This window comes from Doryrhamphus excisus, chromosome 2 (assembly GCF_030265055.1).
Source record: "Doryrhamphus excisus isolate RoL2022-K1 chromosome 2, RoL_Dexc_1.0, whole genome shotgun sequence".
Lineage (NCBI taxonomy): Eukaryota > Metazoa > Chordata > Actinopteri > Syngnathiformes > Syngnathidae > Doryrhamphus > Doryrhamphus excisus.
The window spans coordinates 6261196-6279306 of record NC_080467.1 but is presented as its reverse complement, the minus strand read 5'-3'; the positions used below and the strand labels follow the sequence as shown (position 1 = coordinate 6279306).

General features: G+C 46.8%; 3 protein-coding genes across 10 annotated transcripts in view; 2 read left to right on the top strand and 1 right to left on the bottom strand.

The window, feature by feature from the left end:
• Positions 1 to 130: 130 nt before the first annotated feature.
• Positions 131 to 3859, top strand: aifm2 (apoptosis inducing factor mitochondria associated 2). 2 transcript variants are annotated; one of them, XM_058059339.1, is made up of 8 exons: positions 132 to 501; positions 1058 to 1253; positions 1342 to 1457; positions 1531 to 1650; positions 1721 to 1813; positions 1900 to 2161; positions 2235 to 2435; positions 2496 to 3859. In XM_058059339.1, exons 2-8 carry the CDS (start codon positions 1079 to 1081, stop codon positions 2645 to 2647), a joined length of 1119 nt encoding a protein of 372 aa, XP_057915322.1. In that variant the 5' UTR covers positions 132 to 501; positions 1058 to 1078; the 3' UTR covers positions 2648 to 3859. The 2 variants fall into 2 exon arrangements, with proteins under 2 accessions (XP_057915312.1, XP_057915322.1); XM_058059329.1 differs by having other exon boundaries at positions 131 to 1253.
• On the bottom strand, positions 1738 to 13790 carry LOC131108422 (elongation of very long chain fatty acids protein 6-like). 4 transcript variants are annotated; one of them, XM_058059367.1, is made up of 6 exons: positions 11319 to 13766; positions 7158 to 7245; positions 5825 to 5992; positions 4752 to 4883; positions 4468 to 4619; positions 1746 to 4387 (listed from the first exon to the last, which is right to left on the bottom strand). In XM_058059367.1, exons 3-6 carry the CDS (start codon positions 5896 to 5898, stop codon positions 3966 to 3968), a joined length of 780 nt encoding a protein of 259 aa, XP_057915350.1. In that variant the 5' UTR covers positions 5899 to 5992; positions 7158 to 7245; positions 11319 to 13766; the 3' UTR covers positions 1746 to 3965. The 4 variants fall into 4 exon arrangements, with proteins under 4 accessions (XP_057915358.1, XP_057915350.1, XP_057915343.1 ...); XM_058059360.1 differs by lacking the exon at positions 7158 to 7245 and having other exon boundaries at positions 11313 to 13766; XM_058059353.1 differs by lacking the exon at positions 7158 to 7245.
• psda (pleckstrin and Sec7 domain containing a) overlaps positions 7109 to 18111 on the top strand; it is a 17992-nt gene continuing 6989 nt past the window's right edge. Inside the window, exons 1-8 of one of the 4 annotated variants that reach the window (XM_058059142.1) lie at positions 7109 to 7261; positions 7450 to 7660; positions 11573 to 13586; positions 13832 to 13940; positions 15422 to 15687; positions 15762 to 15976; positions 16045 to 16258; positions 16325 to 16578. In XM_058059142.1, the coding sequence (XP_057915125.1) occupies positions 11727 to 13586; positions 13832 to 13940; positions 15422 to 15687; positions 15762 to 15976; positions 16045 to 16258; positions 16325 to 16578 (2918 nt within the window). In that variant the 5' untranslated portion in view covers positions 7109 to 7261; positions 7450 to 7660; positions 11573 to 11726. Of the gene's footprint in view, positions 7262 to 7449; positions 7661 to 7739; positions 9053 to 11572; positions 13587 to 13831; positions 13941 to 15421; positions 15688 to 15761; positions 15977 to 16044; positions 16259 to 16324; positions 16579 to 17097; positions 17789 to 18111 lie in introns of those variants that run through there. The other 3 variants (XM_058059133.1, XM_058059149.1, XM_058059157.1) reach the window with 3 other exon arrangements.

Below are 18111 nucleotides of genomic sequence, written 5' to 3'. Positions count from 1 at the left end.
CAAAATAAAGTCAGTAGGATGCCGAAGCACCGTATCGCAGTGTTTTGGTGACAAAGCACCACCCTTCACATAATTTGTTTACATAATCGTGAAATGCAGTCACTCGTCATCATTCACCTTCTTTTTTGTGTTAAATGTAGACTCTTATATTTTCTAAACTTCCGCTATTCGGCTAGTTTACAGTTTGCTATAAAGTGTTGCAATGCAGGTTTCCACCACTGGAGTGAGCATCATAATTGACTATCGTGGTGTTGACAGTTTGTTTTAAACGCATTAAACATTTATGTTAATGCGAGTAAACGGGGTTGTTGTGCATTATATTTGCTGTATAATATATTTACATTAAACTGTCTAATGCCACACAGTAAAGGCATGACAAGAGCCCGCCCTATCCGGTGGGCGGGATGACGTGATTGGTGGGCAGCCACTGAGAGAAGTCCTGAGGGTGCATGACTGTTGCAATTTGAAAAGTCAGGCAACAAACTTGTACAACCGCAGTTGGTGAGTTTTTGCTGTCATTCTATGAAAACCTAACATTTATTTCGTTGATTTCGTCATATTTAAAGGGTCAACTGTGGGATTTAAGTAGAAAGCGCAGAAAAGCCAGAGTTGAGTACACATTTACTGTCGCTTTGGTGCTACTTTGTTGCTAGGTTTTACGCCACATCCGGTTGTCGGCCCCGCCTTAGAGAGATGGCGTAAACAAGCGTGTTTGGAAGTAGCTCTGTAAAATTAGAGAAGAAAGGCCGTATACGGCCACAATTTATACTGATATCAGCGTTAAAGCACTCCTGAAACTCGACAATTCCGCTTCAGCTCGCCGGCTAGCTTCTAGCATCCCGGAAGTAGTGCGTAAAATGCGGCGAAAAATTGGCTCTGGAGTGCAAACAGTGCAGCGAAACATATACACGAATGTATTCGAGCAAAGTGATTTGGTGTAAGCACGCAAATTATCATCATGTGTGATTATGTCCGTCTTTCAGCGACTAATGTCTGCTTTGCACAATAAAAAGTCAAGGCTAAATGCCCCTGACATAACCTAAAGCCTCCTTCTCAGTTTGTGCGCGCGCATGCAGGGATGGGCGCTCAGAACTCTTCAGTGGAGGGCGTGCACGTGGTGGTGGTGGGCGGGGGCTTTGGGGGCATAGCAGCAGCCCAGCAGCTGAAGCATGGAGGCATGAGCTTCACTTTGATTGACATGCGGGACGCCTTCCATCACAACGTGGCTGCCTTAAGAGCGTCCGTGCAGCCAGGTACTATTCCTCCTCTTGTTGGTATCGTCATCATGTCCAGTGGATGTCCTAAAGCTAGAATCTAAAACTCACCTGTGACCCTGCTCAGGATTTTCCCGGAGGACCTTCATCCCGTACGCTGACACATTCGGAGACAGTTTTCTTCAGGGTCGGGTGGAGCGAGTCGACACTGAGCGCCAAGTGGTGGTCCTGCAAGGAGGGAGGGTACCACCTGTAGTGTGTAGCACCCCGTTACACCCCAACACCTAAAGATTCATGACCGTGTACTGTGCTGCAGGAAGTCCGCTTTTCACACCTCATCCTGTGCACGGGAACTGATGGGCCTTTTCCCGGGAAGTTCAACACGGTGGCGTCGTATGAGAACGCCATTCAGGCTTACGAGGACTTTGTCAAGCAGGTGTGTTTGTGCGTGCAAAAAAGACTATTATAACATTAGCTTAGCATGTGTGTGTGCGTGTGTGTATCAGATTCAGATCGCTGACTCCGTGCTGGTGGTGGGCGGAGGCTCGACCGGCGTGGAGATGGCGGCTGAGATCAAGACAGAATATCCACAAAAGAAGGTGAGGGCAGACTCAGCCGACTTCTTTATCTCGAAAGTCACCACTTTGCAAAAAGGCATCTGATATAACATTAGTGGTTTCATCAGGTGGTTCTGGTCCACGCCCGAGTCGGCCTAGCTGACCCGGACCTCCTGACCAGCGTGCGGCGCCAGGCCAAGGAGGTTCTTCTGGAAAAAGGAGTGGAGCTCCTGCTGGGTCAGAAAGTGTCCAACCTCTCCAGCCTGACTTTAAATGTGACTCAGAAGAACATGGAGGTCACCACGGAGAACGGAACCATACTGACCACGGACCTGATCATCAACTGCAGCGGACTGAAGGTCAACTCAGCCGCCTACGTGTCCAACTTCGGTGAGTCCAAAGCAGCACACCACACAGCACACTGGACTCCCAGGAAACTTGTCTTCTCTTGTCTTGACCCCAGCTGGAAGTTTGGCACAAAATGGCGCTCTGAGGGTCAACCAGCATCTGCAGGTGGAAGCCTTCTCCAACATTTACGCCGTGGGTGACTGCACCGACGTGCCAGAACCCAAAACGGCGTACCTGGCCGGGCTGCACGCTGGCGTCGCAGTCGACAACATCATCAAAAGTGTGAGCGGGAAGCCGCTGACCTCGTACCGCACAGGTAAATGCCGCCTCTCTCCATTGTGTGGCGTCACTTGGTCTGATTGGTCTCTGTTGCTAGGCAACGTGACCATGCTGCTGGCCATGGGACGGGACGACGGCGTCGGCCAGTTTAACGGCCTCAGGTTACCTCGCTGCCTGGTTGCCATAGCGAAGAGTCGAGACCTGCTGGTATGGAAGAGCTGGAAGGACATGGGCCAGGTGCAACCCTGACATGTACATTGATTGATTGATTGATTGACATTTGCTGTGTACACATGAAACCCGAACAAAGCAATGTTGTATCATTGATCATTAATGAACCTGCTCATCACACAAAGTCACAAACAATCAGAAGAAACTCTTGAAGACATATCCAGCACGGAGCCATCATTTGTCTTTTGAAAACAGGAGGCATCGTGTTCCCATGGCAACATGGCAGGCAAACAGCAGGGGCATTAAATGATCAGTAAAGTCACTGGAGGACAATTCATAGAGTTAGTTTGACTGCCCCCAACGATCTGGGGCTCTGTGAAATGGGGTACCCCTGTCAATCATCACTACTACTACTAATACTACTGCTACTACTACTGCTACTATGTTCTACTTCTGTCTGCCACGGGCCCTAAACCTGGTTTATGCTTCTGCGTCATCACTTGCCGTTCCTTCCAACGCCAACCCCTCCAATATAACCCCGCCCCCACACCGACCCCTCCAGTGCCGTCTTTCATCTGTTGAGGCGTGCAATTCTCTGGCAAAGCATCGGGGGCAGCGTTTGAGACAAGCCAGTGAGCAACCACAACTCCCACTGACTATTTAGCTGGTTAGCTTCCTTGGTCTCCAGTGAACAAAGGGAGAAGCTGGGATTATGCTTCACGTATTCGCCAAGTTAGGTCACTTTTGCAACTTTTGCAACCACGCCCCTCCATGCACCTTGGAAATCTTCCAACTTTGTGGATGAGCAAGGTTGGAAAATACAGACATCTTAATGATTGGGCTCATAAAGATCTCCGATATCAACAGATTGTCAATAATTATTGGAGAGAAATCGCTGCTTGGAAGATACGAGGAGGCAGTAAAAGAAAGTTGGAGAAATTTAAGCGACCGATATGTGAAGGCAAGGAAGGACGCTAAAGGGAAAGATCCAGGAGGAGCATGAATGCACCACCAATTCTTAAAGAGACGGGTTGGCTATCATCCTTTATCAAACACTGAGAAGAAGTTTGAAGCTCAAACGCTTTCTACTTCTAATCTAGTATATTGTTGTACACATGCTGTAGATGTACTACACCGCCCCCTATCGTCTGGGAAAATATGCGCTAACATGACGCACCGACTATAAATGTTGCTAACGTTGTCTCTGAGTTAAGCATGCTAAGCTAATCGATATGTTGCAACATTTGGTTGATTTATGGTGTGGTCCAAAATAAAAGTTCTTCTATGAAACACACAGGAAGTGAATGTAAAAGACAAGAAATGACAGGAAGTGACTAACATTACTCATGTCCCAGGATGCTTTGTCGTTTTCACCAATCCATGCCTTCAGCACCGCCTACTCGGCCTTGCCGCACCTGCGAGGCTGAAGGTATGAGCGATAGAAGAAGTGGGAGAAGAGCAGCAGGTAGCTGAGGTACATGAGTGCCCCACAAGCGATGTTGACCAGGTGGGAGGGGCAGTCGCCATTTTGCATCCAGCGGTACACCAGCCCAATCACCGCGAGGCCCGCTACCATCTGCGCCAACTGAGCGCACGTGACCACCACGGCCACAACGCGAGGCACACGCAAACCGGCGGCACGTGCGGCATAGTAACTGTACATGAGCGCGTGCACCGTGTAGTTGATGGTCATGAACCAGCCGCCGCCCGCCACCATGTCTTTGTAGGAGTACCAGGAGTAGAGCAGCACCGTGATGTGATGGTACCAGTGCAGGAAGAGGAGGCGCTGCTTTCTCAGCACAATGAAGAACGTGTCACCTGACAACACACACGTCACATGTGCAGTATTCGTGATTACGTGGCTGATGGCAGACATGCAAACAGGAAGTGGGACTCACCCAGCTCGGGCACCTTGCTCAGCATGAAGGCGTAAGCCCAGAACTTGGTCACGGGTCCGTTATAGAAGATCTGGTCACACACGGAACGCCGGAATCCACCGCTGCTCAGGATGTGAAGCATAACGGAACCCGTCCGAATGGCACCCATGATGCTGTACACACAGAACCAAAGAAACGGCATGTGATTGGTCGCTCAAGGCCATGTGATCATTCTTTACAGTACCTCCTACTCAGTCACTGTCACCATGGAGATGAATGTTGCTAAAACAGACTTGAACTCTGACCTGAAGAGGGCTAGGGCAAGTGACCACACAGCCAACGGTCCCCTCAGGTTCATCTTCGGGCGGAACCTCATGTAGTGCTGCCCTCCAAACACCAGGGCGGCGTACACGGCGCTGAGTACGAATGCTGCGCCCCTGCAAGGGACCCAACGCACACTTGAGCCACTTTCACAGAGATCGAAGTATCAGAACCGTAGCAAAAGTGGGGCATTGCCGTGTGTGTGTGTGTTTGCGTGTGTAATCGTTTATTGCGTAAACCTCACTCCCTGATGCCTTAAGAGCTGCGCTGGACAATGAGTTCAAAGCCCAGTGCTGTTAGATACTCTTTCGGGTTCAAGTCCTGGCGTGTGCATGTGTGTGTCTTCACACGCATGATGATGATATTGTAAAATGTTGTACTTTTTTTTCGCTCTGATTGGTTGGCTAGGGGGAGGCACGGTGGTTCAGTGGTTAGCGCGCAGACCTCACAGCTAGGAGACTAGGGTTCAATTCCACCCTCGGCCATCTCTCTGTGTGGAGTTTGCATGTTCTCCCCGTGCATGCGTGGGTTTTCTCCGGGTACTCCGGTTTCCTCCCACATTCCAAAAACATGCTAGGTTAATTGGCCACTCCAAATTGTCCATAGGTATGAATGTGAGTGTGAATGGTTGTTTGTCTATATGTCCCCTGTTGGCTGGCGACCAGTCCAAGGTGTACCCCGCCTCTCGCCCGAAGACAGCTGGGATAGGCTCCAGCACCCCCGCGACCCTCGTGAGTAAAAGCGGTAGAAAATGAATGAATGAATGAATGAATGAATGGTTGGCTAGGTCACACGTGGGCGTGGCCTCACCTGGATAGACCAAATATGAAGTCACACACATTCCTAGATTGACTGATTGTGCGATGACACAATCACTCTGAACTTTTCTTTTCTTTACACACTTCTCTCATCCAAAGAAAAATGAAGAATCCCAAACCAGAAAAGAAAGTGATGGAATAAAACTGCCCTGACGTGTGCTGATCATCAGAATGGCCATGACGGCACTGAAGTTGATTTCAGTTCTTCAGTCAAAGGAGTCAAAAGGAGTCATTCTCACCAGTTGTTCTTCATCCAGGAGACAGCTCCACGCTGGTCCAAGTGTCTTTCAAAATCCAACTCTGTCAGCATCATCGTGCGGATACGAGCCAGGACCCGTGTGAGCTCACCTGCTTCCCTCTGGCCGGAGTATAGACTCACTGCTGGGGGCGTGGCCTCCAGGACCCACCTGGAACCAGATGGACTGGTTGAGAGAGTGTGTGAAGGGGCATACGGAGATGCCGGATATCATTTATCTAGACTTACCAAGACGCAAACCAAGCAAAGGTACATTCCTGGTCACAGAACTGAACTCACGGCACCAATTGAGGGGGCAAGTCACTGTTGTTGTAGTACAATCCCAAGTATTCCTTTGAAGCGGTAAACTACAATGTTCTTATCATTCATTCATTCATTCATTCATTTTCTACCGCTTTTCCTCACGAGGGTCGCGGGGGGTGCTGGAGCCTATCCCAGCTGTCTTCGGGCGTAAGGCAGGGTACACCCTGGACTGGTCGCCAGCCAATCACAGGGCATGTTCTTATCAATTACAGTAAAAACATTGAGATGATTGAATAATAATCCCCTGGGGAGATTTGAAGGACTTTATCTTGCTCAGGATATGGGATAATTTAATCATGAATATGAAAAAAAATCTACTAATTTAGAAGATGATAAACATGAATATTTCAAATGATTTTTGGGAGTGTCAACATGTCAACATGACTATGCACCTATAGCCACATTGAAGACCTTTAGTCAGTGCGGTACCAGGATGTGGAGGGCCCCAATGCAGTACCGGGTTTGCCTTGGGGCCCAAAATGAGTAAATACGCCCCCGATTTCAGCATGGAAATAGCATAACAATTTAAAATGTTGGAATTTCATTACTTCCCTGCGACATACAATATTAAAAAAAAGTTGAGCAACACAAACAAACATTGAAACAACGTACATAAAAGATGAATAAATTTCATTTGGGGCCATAAACGGGGTGCCATTAACAGGGGACTCACTCCAGGGCCAGTTAGCGTGCAGCTAAACTCAACACTGGCCTGTCACGACCGCCATTCAGGATAAAGATGGCACTGTAAGCTTGTAAGGATGACAAGGAGGGGGTCGTCCCTATATGCATCCATCCTCCACATGGACTCATGTCATGTTCAAAGACAGTAGGAACTCACTAAACTCTGGAAAACTGCCAGGTCACTACGCTATCCCCATCCTATAAAAGCAACAAAGGTTATTACTGTCTCATGTAATTCTTGTGTTTAGTGTTGTATACTGTATTTTATGTCAATAATTTTTGTGTACAGTAAGTGACTGAGGTTAATTTAGCTCTAAAATCAAACTTACCAACACTGAAACGACTTTCATCACAATCTAGGAACAGCAGTTTCAAACTCAATGGAGAGGATTGGGATCGTGTTGATAATGACGCCACCTGCTGGCGAAAACAGGTAAGACATACCAAGGGAGATGCTTAAAAACCAAAAACTCCGTTCAGTGTCCAATAAAAAAATTACCGTTATTAATTTATTAACTTATTCCAACGTCAAAAAAAATTACCAGCCAGCGAAGAGTGTTATATAAGAAAAAGTTCACATAGAACGACTACATTCACGTGTGCTTGTTTCTTACGTCACAGTGACGTCACAGGCTGGACGCGGAAGTCGGAGTCACCGTGGAGAAGGTAAACTAACCACACCACCTTCCGCCCTTCCCGCCATGTAACACAACCGAGCGGGCCGCCGATCCTTCGGTACCGATTCCCGGTCCCTTGTCGGTAGGACCGGTGACACGGACCGACAGGCTGGTCCTCACCCGGAGCCGCCGCGTCCTCATTGTCTGCTCCCGAGGTAAGCCTAACTCCTTGAAGTAGAACTGGACTCGTAAGGTTCCTTGGGTGTTGGTTTGGTCCTGCATATGTTCTTGTTGTGTTGTCATTGAGCTTCTGCAAAGAGCCTTAAATAATCAAGCAGCGGTTAAAACAATTTAGACCTGTTCTGCGCTTCCTCGATTCAGAGCCAAAGTTGTCAGTGAAGCCGAAAACGGGCTTCACCTTTCGGTGTGGACTAGCCGAACTGTAGCGTGGGTGTTTCTCGTTCGTGAAAAGTTCCGTCTGGAAGGAAAACAGCAAGTCTGGTCCAACACGGTCCTTGCCAGTTTGAAATCAATTCATTTTTCAATGGAATTCGGCGTCCATGTCTGAGCTTGACTAGGTTAAAAACTCAAGACGTGTTCACGTGCGTAGAAAATGAGAGTTTTGGGTTTGGAGGGATCAGCAAGCAGCACAGATGACCACCCAAAGGAAGTATTTATTCAATGTATTGATTTATTTAACAGAAAAGCAGTTATGGCATGGTACATTATTGCACGTGATGGTACCTTACTGTTTATTGCTGTACATGATGGTACATGGTATCGATCCTAGTTAGTTGTAGGACTTACAGTCATTTGGACTGAATTAAGAGTCCTTTTACTTGAAACTCGAAATGCAAAACATGAAGCTTCTGCTCGCACTTCAGCTTCTCTAAGTTCAGTACCCGGACCCGGTCTGGGACTGGGATAGAACTGTGCTGGAGCAAGTCGGGATTATGCTGCATTTACGGCTCATTTTGGGAGGCAATCCGGAAAGACTCTGATGATGGTGCATCCCTCCAAGATGGTGTTGGTGTTGTCCGTGTTTATCTTCAGTGTTTGGCTCAGCTGTTGGCCATGCCCTTTCAAGGACAGTCTGCGGGTAGAATGATGGGAAACATCCAGGGAACCAGGAGGGGAAACACAGACGGAAACATGGAGAGAAACGTGGAAGAGAAACATGGAGGGGAAACATGGCATCCCATGTAGGGGCAGCGACCACACCCTCATGCAGTATGACATCACACTTGGGGGTGTGGCCTAGACAACCGAACCTGCAGGTGCGTTAAACATACCGGCCCACGGTGGAATTACTGTCTGCTCTCTTCACCTCACCCCCCCCCACCAAACGGCCACCCTCCTCCCGGGCTTTGTGTCAGCACTGCCTCTCATTGGCTGGAGGGACAAGCACCGGTGGACGTGATTGGCTGGCACGCCGCCCGGAGGAAAGAGGCAGGGCCGAGCCGATTGATAAAAGGAGGAAGAGGAGGAGCTGAGGCACGATGAGTCGACGGCGTGCACACAACAAGTGTTCAGAGAGACGGCAAGAGGAAGAGGGGGTTACCACGGCAACACAGAGGACACCACCACCAGCAGCAGAGGACAAACAGGTAAGGTGACATCTCCATTGGCAGCAATACACCTTTTAGCATATGTGTGGCGCTACTGTGCTTGTGTGTGTGTGTGTGTGTGTGTGTGTGTGTGTGTGTGCACGCACGTGCGCGCGTGTGTGTGTGTACAATCCTATTAGCTTTCTATTTGTGTTGAGGAAAAGTAGGACTAAGCGTCTTCTTATCTGTGTGTATGTGTGTGTGTGTGTGTGTGTGCATCGCAATGGTCTCTCCTTCAGTCCTCAAAAGTGACCTGGATTCACTTGTTTGTGAGACGGTACAGTGAGGTCAGAGTTCATTGTTTGTGAATGTGTGTGAAGGCAGTACAGTGAGGTCAAAGTTCAACGATGTGTTGCGTTCACTTGCAGTAGGTATATTTTGCATTTAGCTATTCTTTGAATTAGTCACATAACAGCAAGGTTCTCTTTTTGGCTTTTAATTGGATAAAGCCCAGCAATCATTTGAACATTGATTGACAGGTGGTGTCAGCCAAGAGGCTGTGGCTTCTCTCTGTCATCTTCCATCAGTGTGTTAGTGAGGGAAGCAGTTGAAGCTGGAAGTAGAATCTTTCATATGGTTGGAATTTCTAACGAGTGACCCAGTGGGGTCTTGTTGTGTAGGTAGTCCAAACAATCATTCATTGGATGACAAGCGTTGATGTCGTGTTTTTCACCTGAACTTGTCTAAGGCTGCTTTCGCTCATATGTGAATAGACCAGTCTGCTCCCTGCACCATGCTGGGAAGTTCTAAGTAGGCTAAGGTCTAATGATTCCTGAGAGGTTTGTGATTTTGATAAGGTGATTCAAAACCTAGTAGAGTTTTGATTCCCTCTAAGATCCTTTAAAACCACCAGAATGTGTCTTGATAGGGCTGGAAGGTCTGGCAGCTCAGCCAGGAACCCGTCATTGGCCAACATCAGAAAGAACATATAAGACTTATAAAAAATACGTTGACTACAATCCTAAGAGCGTGTAAGAAGGAATATTACAGCCAACTATTAGACAAGCACAAAAATACTATTCCAGCAACCTGGGGCATTCTAAACAGTATTATCAGGAAAAGTAACAAGAAGACAGACTACCTTAATTATTTCATGGTGGTGGTATTTCACCTATAATAATGATATGGATGAGACAGTTAAAGTTCAATAACTACTTTGCCAATATTGGTCCTAAACTAGAAGAAGGCATTCCGAAACAAAGGACAAGTGAGGAAAGGAATGAAACAATAGAAAGGAATCCTAATTCTATGTTTCTGACAGATATAACAAAAAAGGAAATAATCAACATCAGATTACAAGATCAGATTACAATTGAATGCATCACATTCAGTTCACATCAGTTCACAGTTCCACATGTCCAAAAGGAGTAGGAAGAAGCAAAGCTTATTAAATCCTACCCCTCCATCTGGTACTTTTACAATCAGTAACTGTTACATTTGTTCACTTCCTGCTTTCCATAATACAGTTTAAGGTTTTTGGGTTTGTTTTTTTTTAATAATGTACCTCGTACCGAAGTACTAGGTGATATGACCATCCAATGACATAATGGGTACCATAGTAAGTGTCAATATAGTGATATATATAGCACATCATGACTGGTTCAAGACTCTTCATCCTTGTATTTAGCAAACATCAACTGCTTGTATTGTTTCTTGAATTGGCTCATCGTTGTGCATTGTTTGAGGTCCTTACTCAATCCATTCCATAGTTTGATTCCACATACTGAAATGCTATGGCTTTTTAACGTAGTCCTAGCATATAAGTGTTTCAAATTTAGTTCTTCCCTGAGATCATATTTCTAAGTATTGGATGAAATTTTTAGCTAATGGGTTATTTTTAGCCTTATGCATTATTTTAGCTGTTTGAAGATGAACTATATCAGCAAGTTGAAGTATTTGTGATTTTAGAAATAAGGAGTTAGTATGTTCTCTGTAGGCGGCATTATGAATTATCCTTACTGACCTTTTTTGCAGTACATTTAGTGAGTGAAGATTGCTTTTATAGTTATTACCCCATATTTTGGCCCCGGTATTGACCCCTATAAAAACAGACACTATAAAAACGGTAGTCAACGAGATCGCAGAACCGCTGATGTACATCAGTAATTTATCTTTTAAGACCGGAAGATTTCCCCAAGAAATGAAAACGGCTAAAGTTGTTCCAATTTTTTAAAATGGTGACAAACATCAATTTGCAAACTATCAGCCAGATGCTTTCAATTGTAATCTGATGAATGTTGAAATGAAATAAAACCATTACCATTACCATTTCTGGCATGTCCACTTGAAGCACTCCAGCCTCCAAAGTGATCACACAGTGATTGACTGATTGACGAGTAGAACCCAAGAACGCAAGTTTAGAAGCCCTTGACTTTGCTGTCTTTAGAGTTTGTGTCTTACCTTTGATCAGTGAAAGCTTTGAAGTCTTGTCTGTTTTGGTTTTGCGGCCAATCAAGGCATCCATCTTTGTTATGTCATCATTTGTGTTGATGCTTTTCTTGTGTCTGCTTTTCACTGCAGATTGAAGAAATGCCAGGCAAACAGTCGTGGTGCTCCAGTTGCACCTCCGACCTGCATCCAAGCCCTCGGGAATTCACTGGAGACCAGTAGGAACATCAGCAAAAGTCCTGAGAATAAGGATATTTTGGGGAATTTGGTTGGCAAAGGTGCCAACATGTCCCAAGCAGGCAAAGTCCTTCACCTGTATGTCGAAGTGAGGTCTGTGCCTGAGGAAGATGGGAGGACTCATGGAATTGGAAATGATGGAAGCAATCACCTGATCCTTCAGTGCCCAGATGTTCTCCCTCACTCTCAAAGGAGCTCCATCCATTCCAGCCCCAACCGGAGTCCAGACCTTTCCCCGCTCACCCAGCGCAGAATGCTGGACGGATGCCACAGCTCGTCTCCCTCTAACTCATCTTCGAGGCACTCAGTCAGCCCTCAGGGTCAACACGCCGACGCCATGGAGTCCTGTGCTCACGTCCACCATGAAGATATGTTACCAAACAGTTTTGAAGATTTGCTTCAAGTGCTCACGTGTGCAGGAACCAGTCCAGGTCCTAGCTGCTCAACAGCACCCACGTCTTCATCGGATGTGTATCCCTATCAGAGACGGGAGCTTACCAACTTACCTCAGTCGTCTTTTGGGAGACTTACTCCATCTTCTACACCCACTTGCGGCCGCAGGACCTGTGAGGTCTTAGATTCAGAAGAACAGGAAAGGAAGACATCAGTGGTGACCTTTGGCTATATTGAGAAATCAAATGTTCATATGATGGGCGGCCGTTGTCCTTCTTTGTGCCAAATCGAGGCCAAAGGTAACCGAAGGGAGGAGCAGTTTGTGCCCGCCCACCTCAGGAAGAGACTAAGTGATCCAGTTGGGTTCAGTGCTCGGGCCGGACAGGGTGAACTTTGCTCCCCACACGGCTCACCTTTCCTGCATCGAGAGGTGGTAGCAAGAGATGCCACACATCGGGCCTTGGAGGAGTTCGGATCGCCGGAACTGAGGCGTCGCTATTCAAGTCGCAGCCAAGAGAACAACAGCCCAACATTACCGCGAAACTATATGTCACCTACCTGTCACTCATGGGAAGAATCACCCGTCCAGCCACGCATCACGCTCACCTTGCCGTCCAATTCTCATCTCCGAGACCTCGACAGGAGAGTTTGTCAGAAGTCCGTCAATGGATTGCCGAGAAGCCCCGCTACTGATCATCTGTGCGCACACACTGGCTTTCCGTCCCACGCGGTATCTTCAACTCCAAGACTGCATTCTTGCAACCCTCCGCAGAATCAGTCATCCTGGTCGAGGGAAAACAGTCCCAGAATGTGCAGCAGATTCCACGCTCCTTTACCTGCTGGAAGACCTACAGATATCCAGCATGAGGTCCCAAGGAACAAAAGCAGTCATGTGACCAGTGCTGGTAACGGCGGGAGAAGCTCCTCTGCCATGACATCTGCTGAGATTTCTGTGGGACGGCAAACTCCTTCTCCGACACCGTCCCAGACTGAGTCACTGAGATCAGTCAGTCCAAATATCGGAGGTAAATTCTTCAGAACATCCCAGCCGTATTCCGGTCTACAAGAGGAGCTGTCAGTCAGTCCGAGACAAAAAATGGACAAATGCAAATCTCAAATCCGACCAGGATATGTCTCACCTGTCTTGGATCAGCTCAGCTTACCTGAGAGGTCTCTCATCTTAAATTCACACCAGGAACACAGTTCAAAAGACAAACGGCAACACTCCGCTGGAGACCACAAACCTCCATGCTTGGACTACAAGAAACTTGATAGCTCCCACAGAATATCTGAGGCTTCTTCATCTTTGAGTTGTACCTCCTCACACCAGGAACGAAGGAAGATCAGTCCAGTCCAAGACAGCATGGAAGCCTGTAAGGACAAATCTAGAAGGTTTCATTCTAGAGCCAAAGAAGAACGTTGCCAAAAGAACGACGATAAAGCAATACAGGAGCACAGCAAATCGGTTCTGGGTTCGTCCAAGACCCGGAAAGAGGACGCTCAGGCTGACAGCAAGGTTGGTGGGTCTCAAACCAGTGCAGACCAGATACTGCCTAAGGATCCAGGTTGGCTGACTGGGAGCAGGAGTCGTGATCTTAAGACCACCAGAGTGCTCACCAAGCTAACTTCTTTGTGTCGTCTCATTCAAACATTTGCTAAAACTCTTACCAGTGCTATTTGTTGAAGTCTACTTCCTGATTGAGAATCTACATCGACACAACTTCATTTTTTACTTCTCCCTCAACCTTTGTCATCCCGCAGTCTGACAGATGTGAAGCCGTGAGTCCGTCTTCAAGATCACAAAAAATCGCCCAAGCCAAGTGGGATTTCCTGTTCGGACAGCAGACCCAGGAAGCACGCGGCAATAAAGGTGAAGAAGATAAAGCTAGAATAACAAAGTAGCAAAGCTGCATTCCATGCGGCGCATGATGGACAGGGAGAGAGCAGATCAGGAAGTGACATCATTCACATTATTTCTAGACTTCAGTTCAAATGGTTATTCATTGGTGAGTATGCATGACATTTGGAAGTGGTCTTGAAGTTGCTCAGTTAAGTAGCAGCTTCAAAGCTTCTAAGCCAATTAGCTGAAGCTCAGCAGCAGTATTGCTAACTTCCCACTTCCTGTTCTTCCGCTGTCCACCTGTAGCATGTCCAGGCTTCGGCCAAAATGCCAGGGGCAGAATTTACCCTTTTTTATGTCGCCGACTAGCTATTTAGCTCCCGGCGTAGTAGATGTCACATCCAGATGGGTGACGGAGCCGGACCTCATCATTTTGAAATGGCATTTGCTTTCATTTTACGCTTCTCAATCAGTGTTGTTTTAGTCAATGATGATAAACCATTTTGTCAATGGCGAGCTAAAGGTTGCTTTAAAACCGAGAGCTGTCACAAGATCTCGTGAGATGAATTTAGTTGTTTAAAAAAACAACTAAATTGATATTGTACATATACTAACAAAAACAACTGAATATATGTACCTATATTAAAAAAAAAACAACTGAATTGATGTACATACATAGTATACTAAAAAACAACAACAACTGAATTGGTGTACCTATACTAAAAAAAACAACTGAATTGATGTACCTATACTAAAAAAAACAACTGAAATGATGTACCTGTACTAAAAAAAACAATTGAATTGTTGTAGTACCTCTTTTAAAACAACAACTGAATTGATGTACCTATACTAAAAAAAACAACAACAACTGAATTGATGTACCTGTACTTAAAAAAAGCAACAACTGAAATGATGTACCTGTACTTAAAAAAACAATAGAATTGATGTAGTACCTATTTTAAAACAACAACTGAATTGATGTACCTATACTAAAAAAACAACTGAATTGATGTAGTACCTATTTTAAAACAACAGCTGAATTGATGTACCTATATTAAAAAAAAACAACTAAATTGATGTACATATACTAAAAAAAAACAACTAAATTGATGTACATATACTAAAAAAAAACAACTAAATTGATGTACATATACTAAAAAAACAACTGAATATATGTACCTATATTAAAAAAACAACTAAATTGATGTACATATACTAAAAAACAACTGAATTGATGTACATACATATACTAAAAAAAAACAACAACTGAATTGGTGTACCTATACTTAAAAAAAAAAAAAACAACTGAATTGACGTACTTGTGCTCAAAAAAAAAAAAAGCCAACCGATCGCAGGTTGATGTCATGGAGCCGACTGTGACATGGTTGCATATTTTAGCCATCCGTGCTACTTACTTAAGAACTTAATTTTATTATTTATGTATTTTATTTATTTTATTTCATTGCTAACAAATGAAATATTTGATACATCTTATCTTGTCTTCAATACAGGTGTTTTGTCCACCACACCCCAACCTGTCCCCAGCCCTCCCCCCTCTGTCCATCCCAAGCCAGCCAATCAGAGGTGGGGGAGGGCCGACCAAGCTCAGAGGTCATCATCACATCAAAAGGTTCGGAAAATCGAAGTGGAGCTGGTCTCCGCTGACCCCAGAGGCTCCGCCCCCAAGACGGGTGTCATACGGCGAAGCATCAAATACTCCGAGACGGATCTGGACGCCGTGTCGTTGCGCTGCTACCGGGAAACTGACCTGGACGAGGTGATCTGTCTTAACGTCGTTTGTGATGCGGTCTAGAACGTTTTTTTGCTGACTTGTATGGATGGACAACACAGGTGATGCGAGCGGAGGCGGAGACAGCCGAGGAGGTGGATTCGGCCTTCGGGAGTCATCGCAGCGTCCGAGGAAACTCCAGTTTCAGTCCTGCTGACGCTTCTCTGAAGGATGATGAGGAGAACGGCGTGGCGAGCTGGGCCAGCGTCCTCATGCAGGGGGACAACCAGAGGCAGAGAGCCGCCGAGGACGAGACCTTCAGTCTCCTGCTGAAAGGGTGAGAGGTCACATAAGGTCACAGCAGGTCAAGCTGTGCATTGATTAAGACGTTTGCTTCCCGGTCAGGACTTCAGAGGTCAAGTCTCCAGTGGCTGTAGGCGTCCCCCGCCGGCCCTCCGACAGCAACCTGGACTCCTTTAGTCGCCATTTTGAAAGCATCATGGAGTCTCACCGGGCAAAAGGAACCTCCTACAGCAGTCTGGACAGCGTAGATCTCCTGACTTCTGGATCCACGTCTGTGTTCACCTTTGACCTGCCCACTCTCACACCCGAGATCCAGGTAGGGGAGGTTCACTGTCCCAAGACCTTGTTTCCTTGTGAGACTGATGCACATTTGTGCGTCCAGAGTCAGATCTGCGAGAGCGCCAAGAACATCATTCAGCTCGGTTTCGCCCCTTTGGCTTGTCCGGATCCGACCGGCCCCTCCGAGATGTCTCGCTCTGAAATCAGCCTCAGTGCGTCGCGGACGCGAGGGGATGCCAAAGACGACTGCGCTGCTCCAGTTCGGACCAGGTCACAGAAAGAACCGTGGCGGCGCTCCATTCTCAAAGATGGCTTCCAAAAAGCCAGCTCGGTACCGTCGCTCCACAGCACTCCGAGGTGAGGCACCACACACACATACACACACACACACACACACACACACATCTCGGCCATGAATCAGCGTGCGTGATGTACACATCATATATGCCACAGCCGTGGGAGAGTGTGGGGGTACTGGGGTGGCCCCCTGGTCCCTGATGTGGGGGGCTTTTGCAGCTTCTGTGTGTGGAGGAGGTATTAACCTTGGCTAGTGTTTTTGGGGGGGTGAGAGATGTTTGCTGTTTGCAAAGTCATACCAAAATAGAAACTGCTACAGTAACACAGCTCAACCACAGGGGGGCACCAGAGAGACATGAAGCCAGTGTTTCCTTCCACACGCACACACACACGTTGTGCAGTCAAGGGGTCTCTGTAATCTTAAAGAGTTTTTTGATGATTTCAAAGAAACTAGACAAGGAAAGGTAGTACCACTACTAAGTACTACTACTAGTAGTACAACTATGGTCATGGTATTATTGGATATATTATCGGTTGAGTCACTATTGTGAAGGAACGGTAGAAAGATGTTTCTCTTCCTACGCTGGGTGTGGACTCACAAACGCAGATTCCAGTCCAACTTCAACATTCCCAGTTGGAATTCAAACCTAGGAATGAAAAACACAATCCCTCCCAGCAGCCGAGCCAGCGTCTTGACTCCACCCCTGAACTCCCAAACAAACGCCACCGTCGGCTCATGGAGGGAAATTCCACATGCAGGAGGCAAACCTCCCAAAGGGGGTCTCCTGTTACCTTTGACCTCTGGCCTGTTGCTCCTAGAAAGCCAAGCTTAGGAAGAAGATAGAAGATACTTTTTCATATAAAAAATACTTTCCACGTTTCTCTGCGGGAGAGCAAATAGGAAACAAGGTTGGAGTGTAGAGGATGCAAACTTCCTGGAAGCTGGAATCACACAAAGGAGGAGGAGGAGGAGCGGTCCGGGTCAAACAGAGGAGGACACCCAGAACTCCTCCCCCACCCGTTAACACGAAGGAGTAGAGCGTCCGAGAAGGAAGAATGAGAGACGCTGCCGTCATCACCAGGCTAGGAGGATGAAGAACTGAGGAGGCTTCCCTGCTGCGATGTCATCGCTCGCCGTAGGTCACGTCACAGGCGGCGCCTAAACAGTGGGGCGGGGCCGGGTGGACATGGCACGCTACCTGCTGTGCTGGGGGGGCGGGTCTCTGGAGGACGGGTACCTGAATGCCCCCCCCTACCAGGCTGTGTACAGGTCAGCTGATTGGACGTTTGTTTACATTTCTTTGTGCTTCATAGTAATACTAAGTACTAGAGATGTACTTATTTAGTTTTAGTTTTTTTTTTATTGATTACGCTCAAAAGTAAACTGGATTTAAGCAACTGTACTGGTACTTTGTCCTCATCAAATATCTTGACATGACTACGAACGCATCACTACTACGAGGAGAACCAGCATATAGAGGGCAGGGTGCCACCTACTGTGGCCCAGTAAGGTGCACTGTTTTCGGGCACATGATCCGAGCCGCTGGTTCCTGATTCTGCGGTGGATGATTACAGTTTTTGTGTTTAATCTAT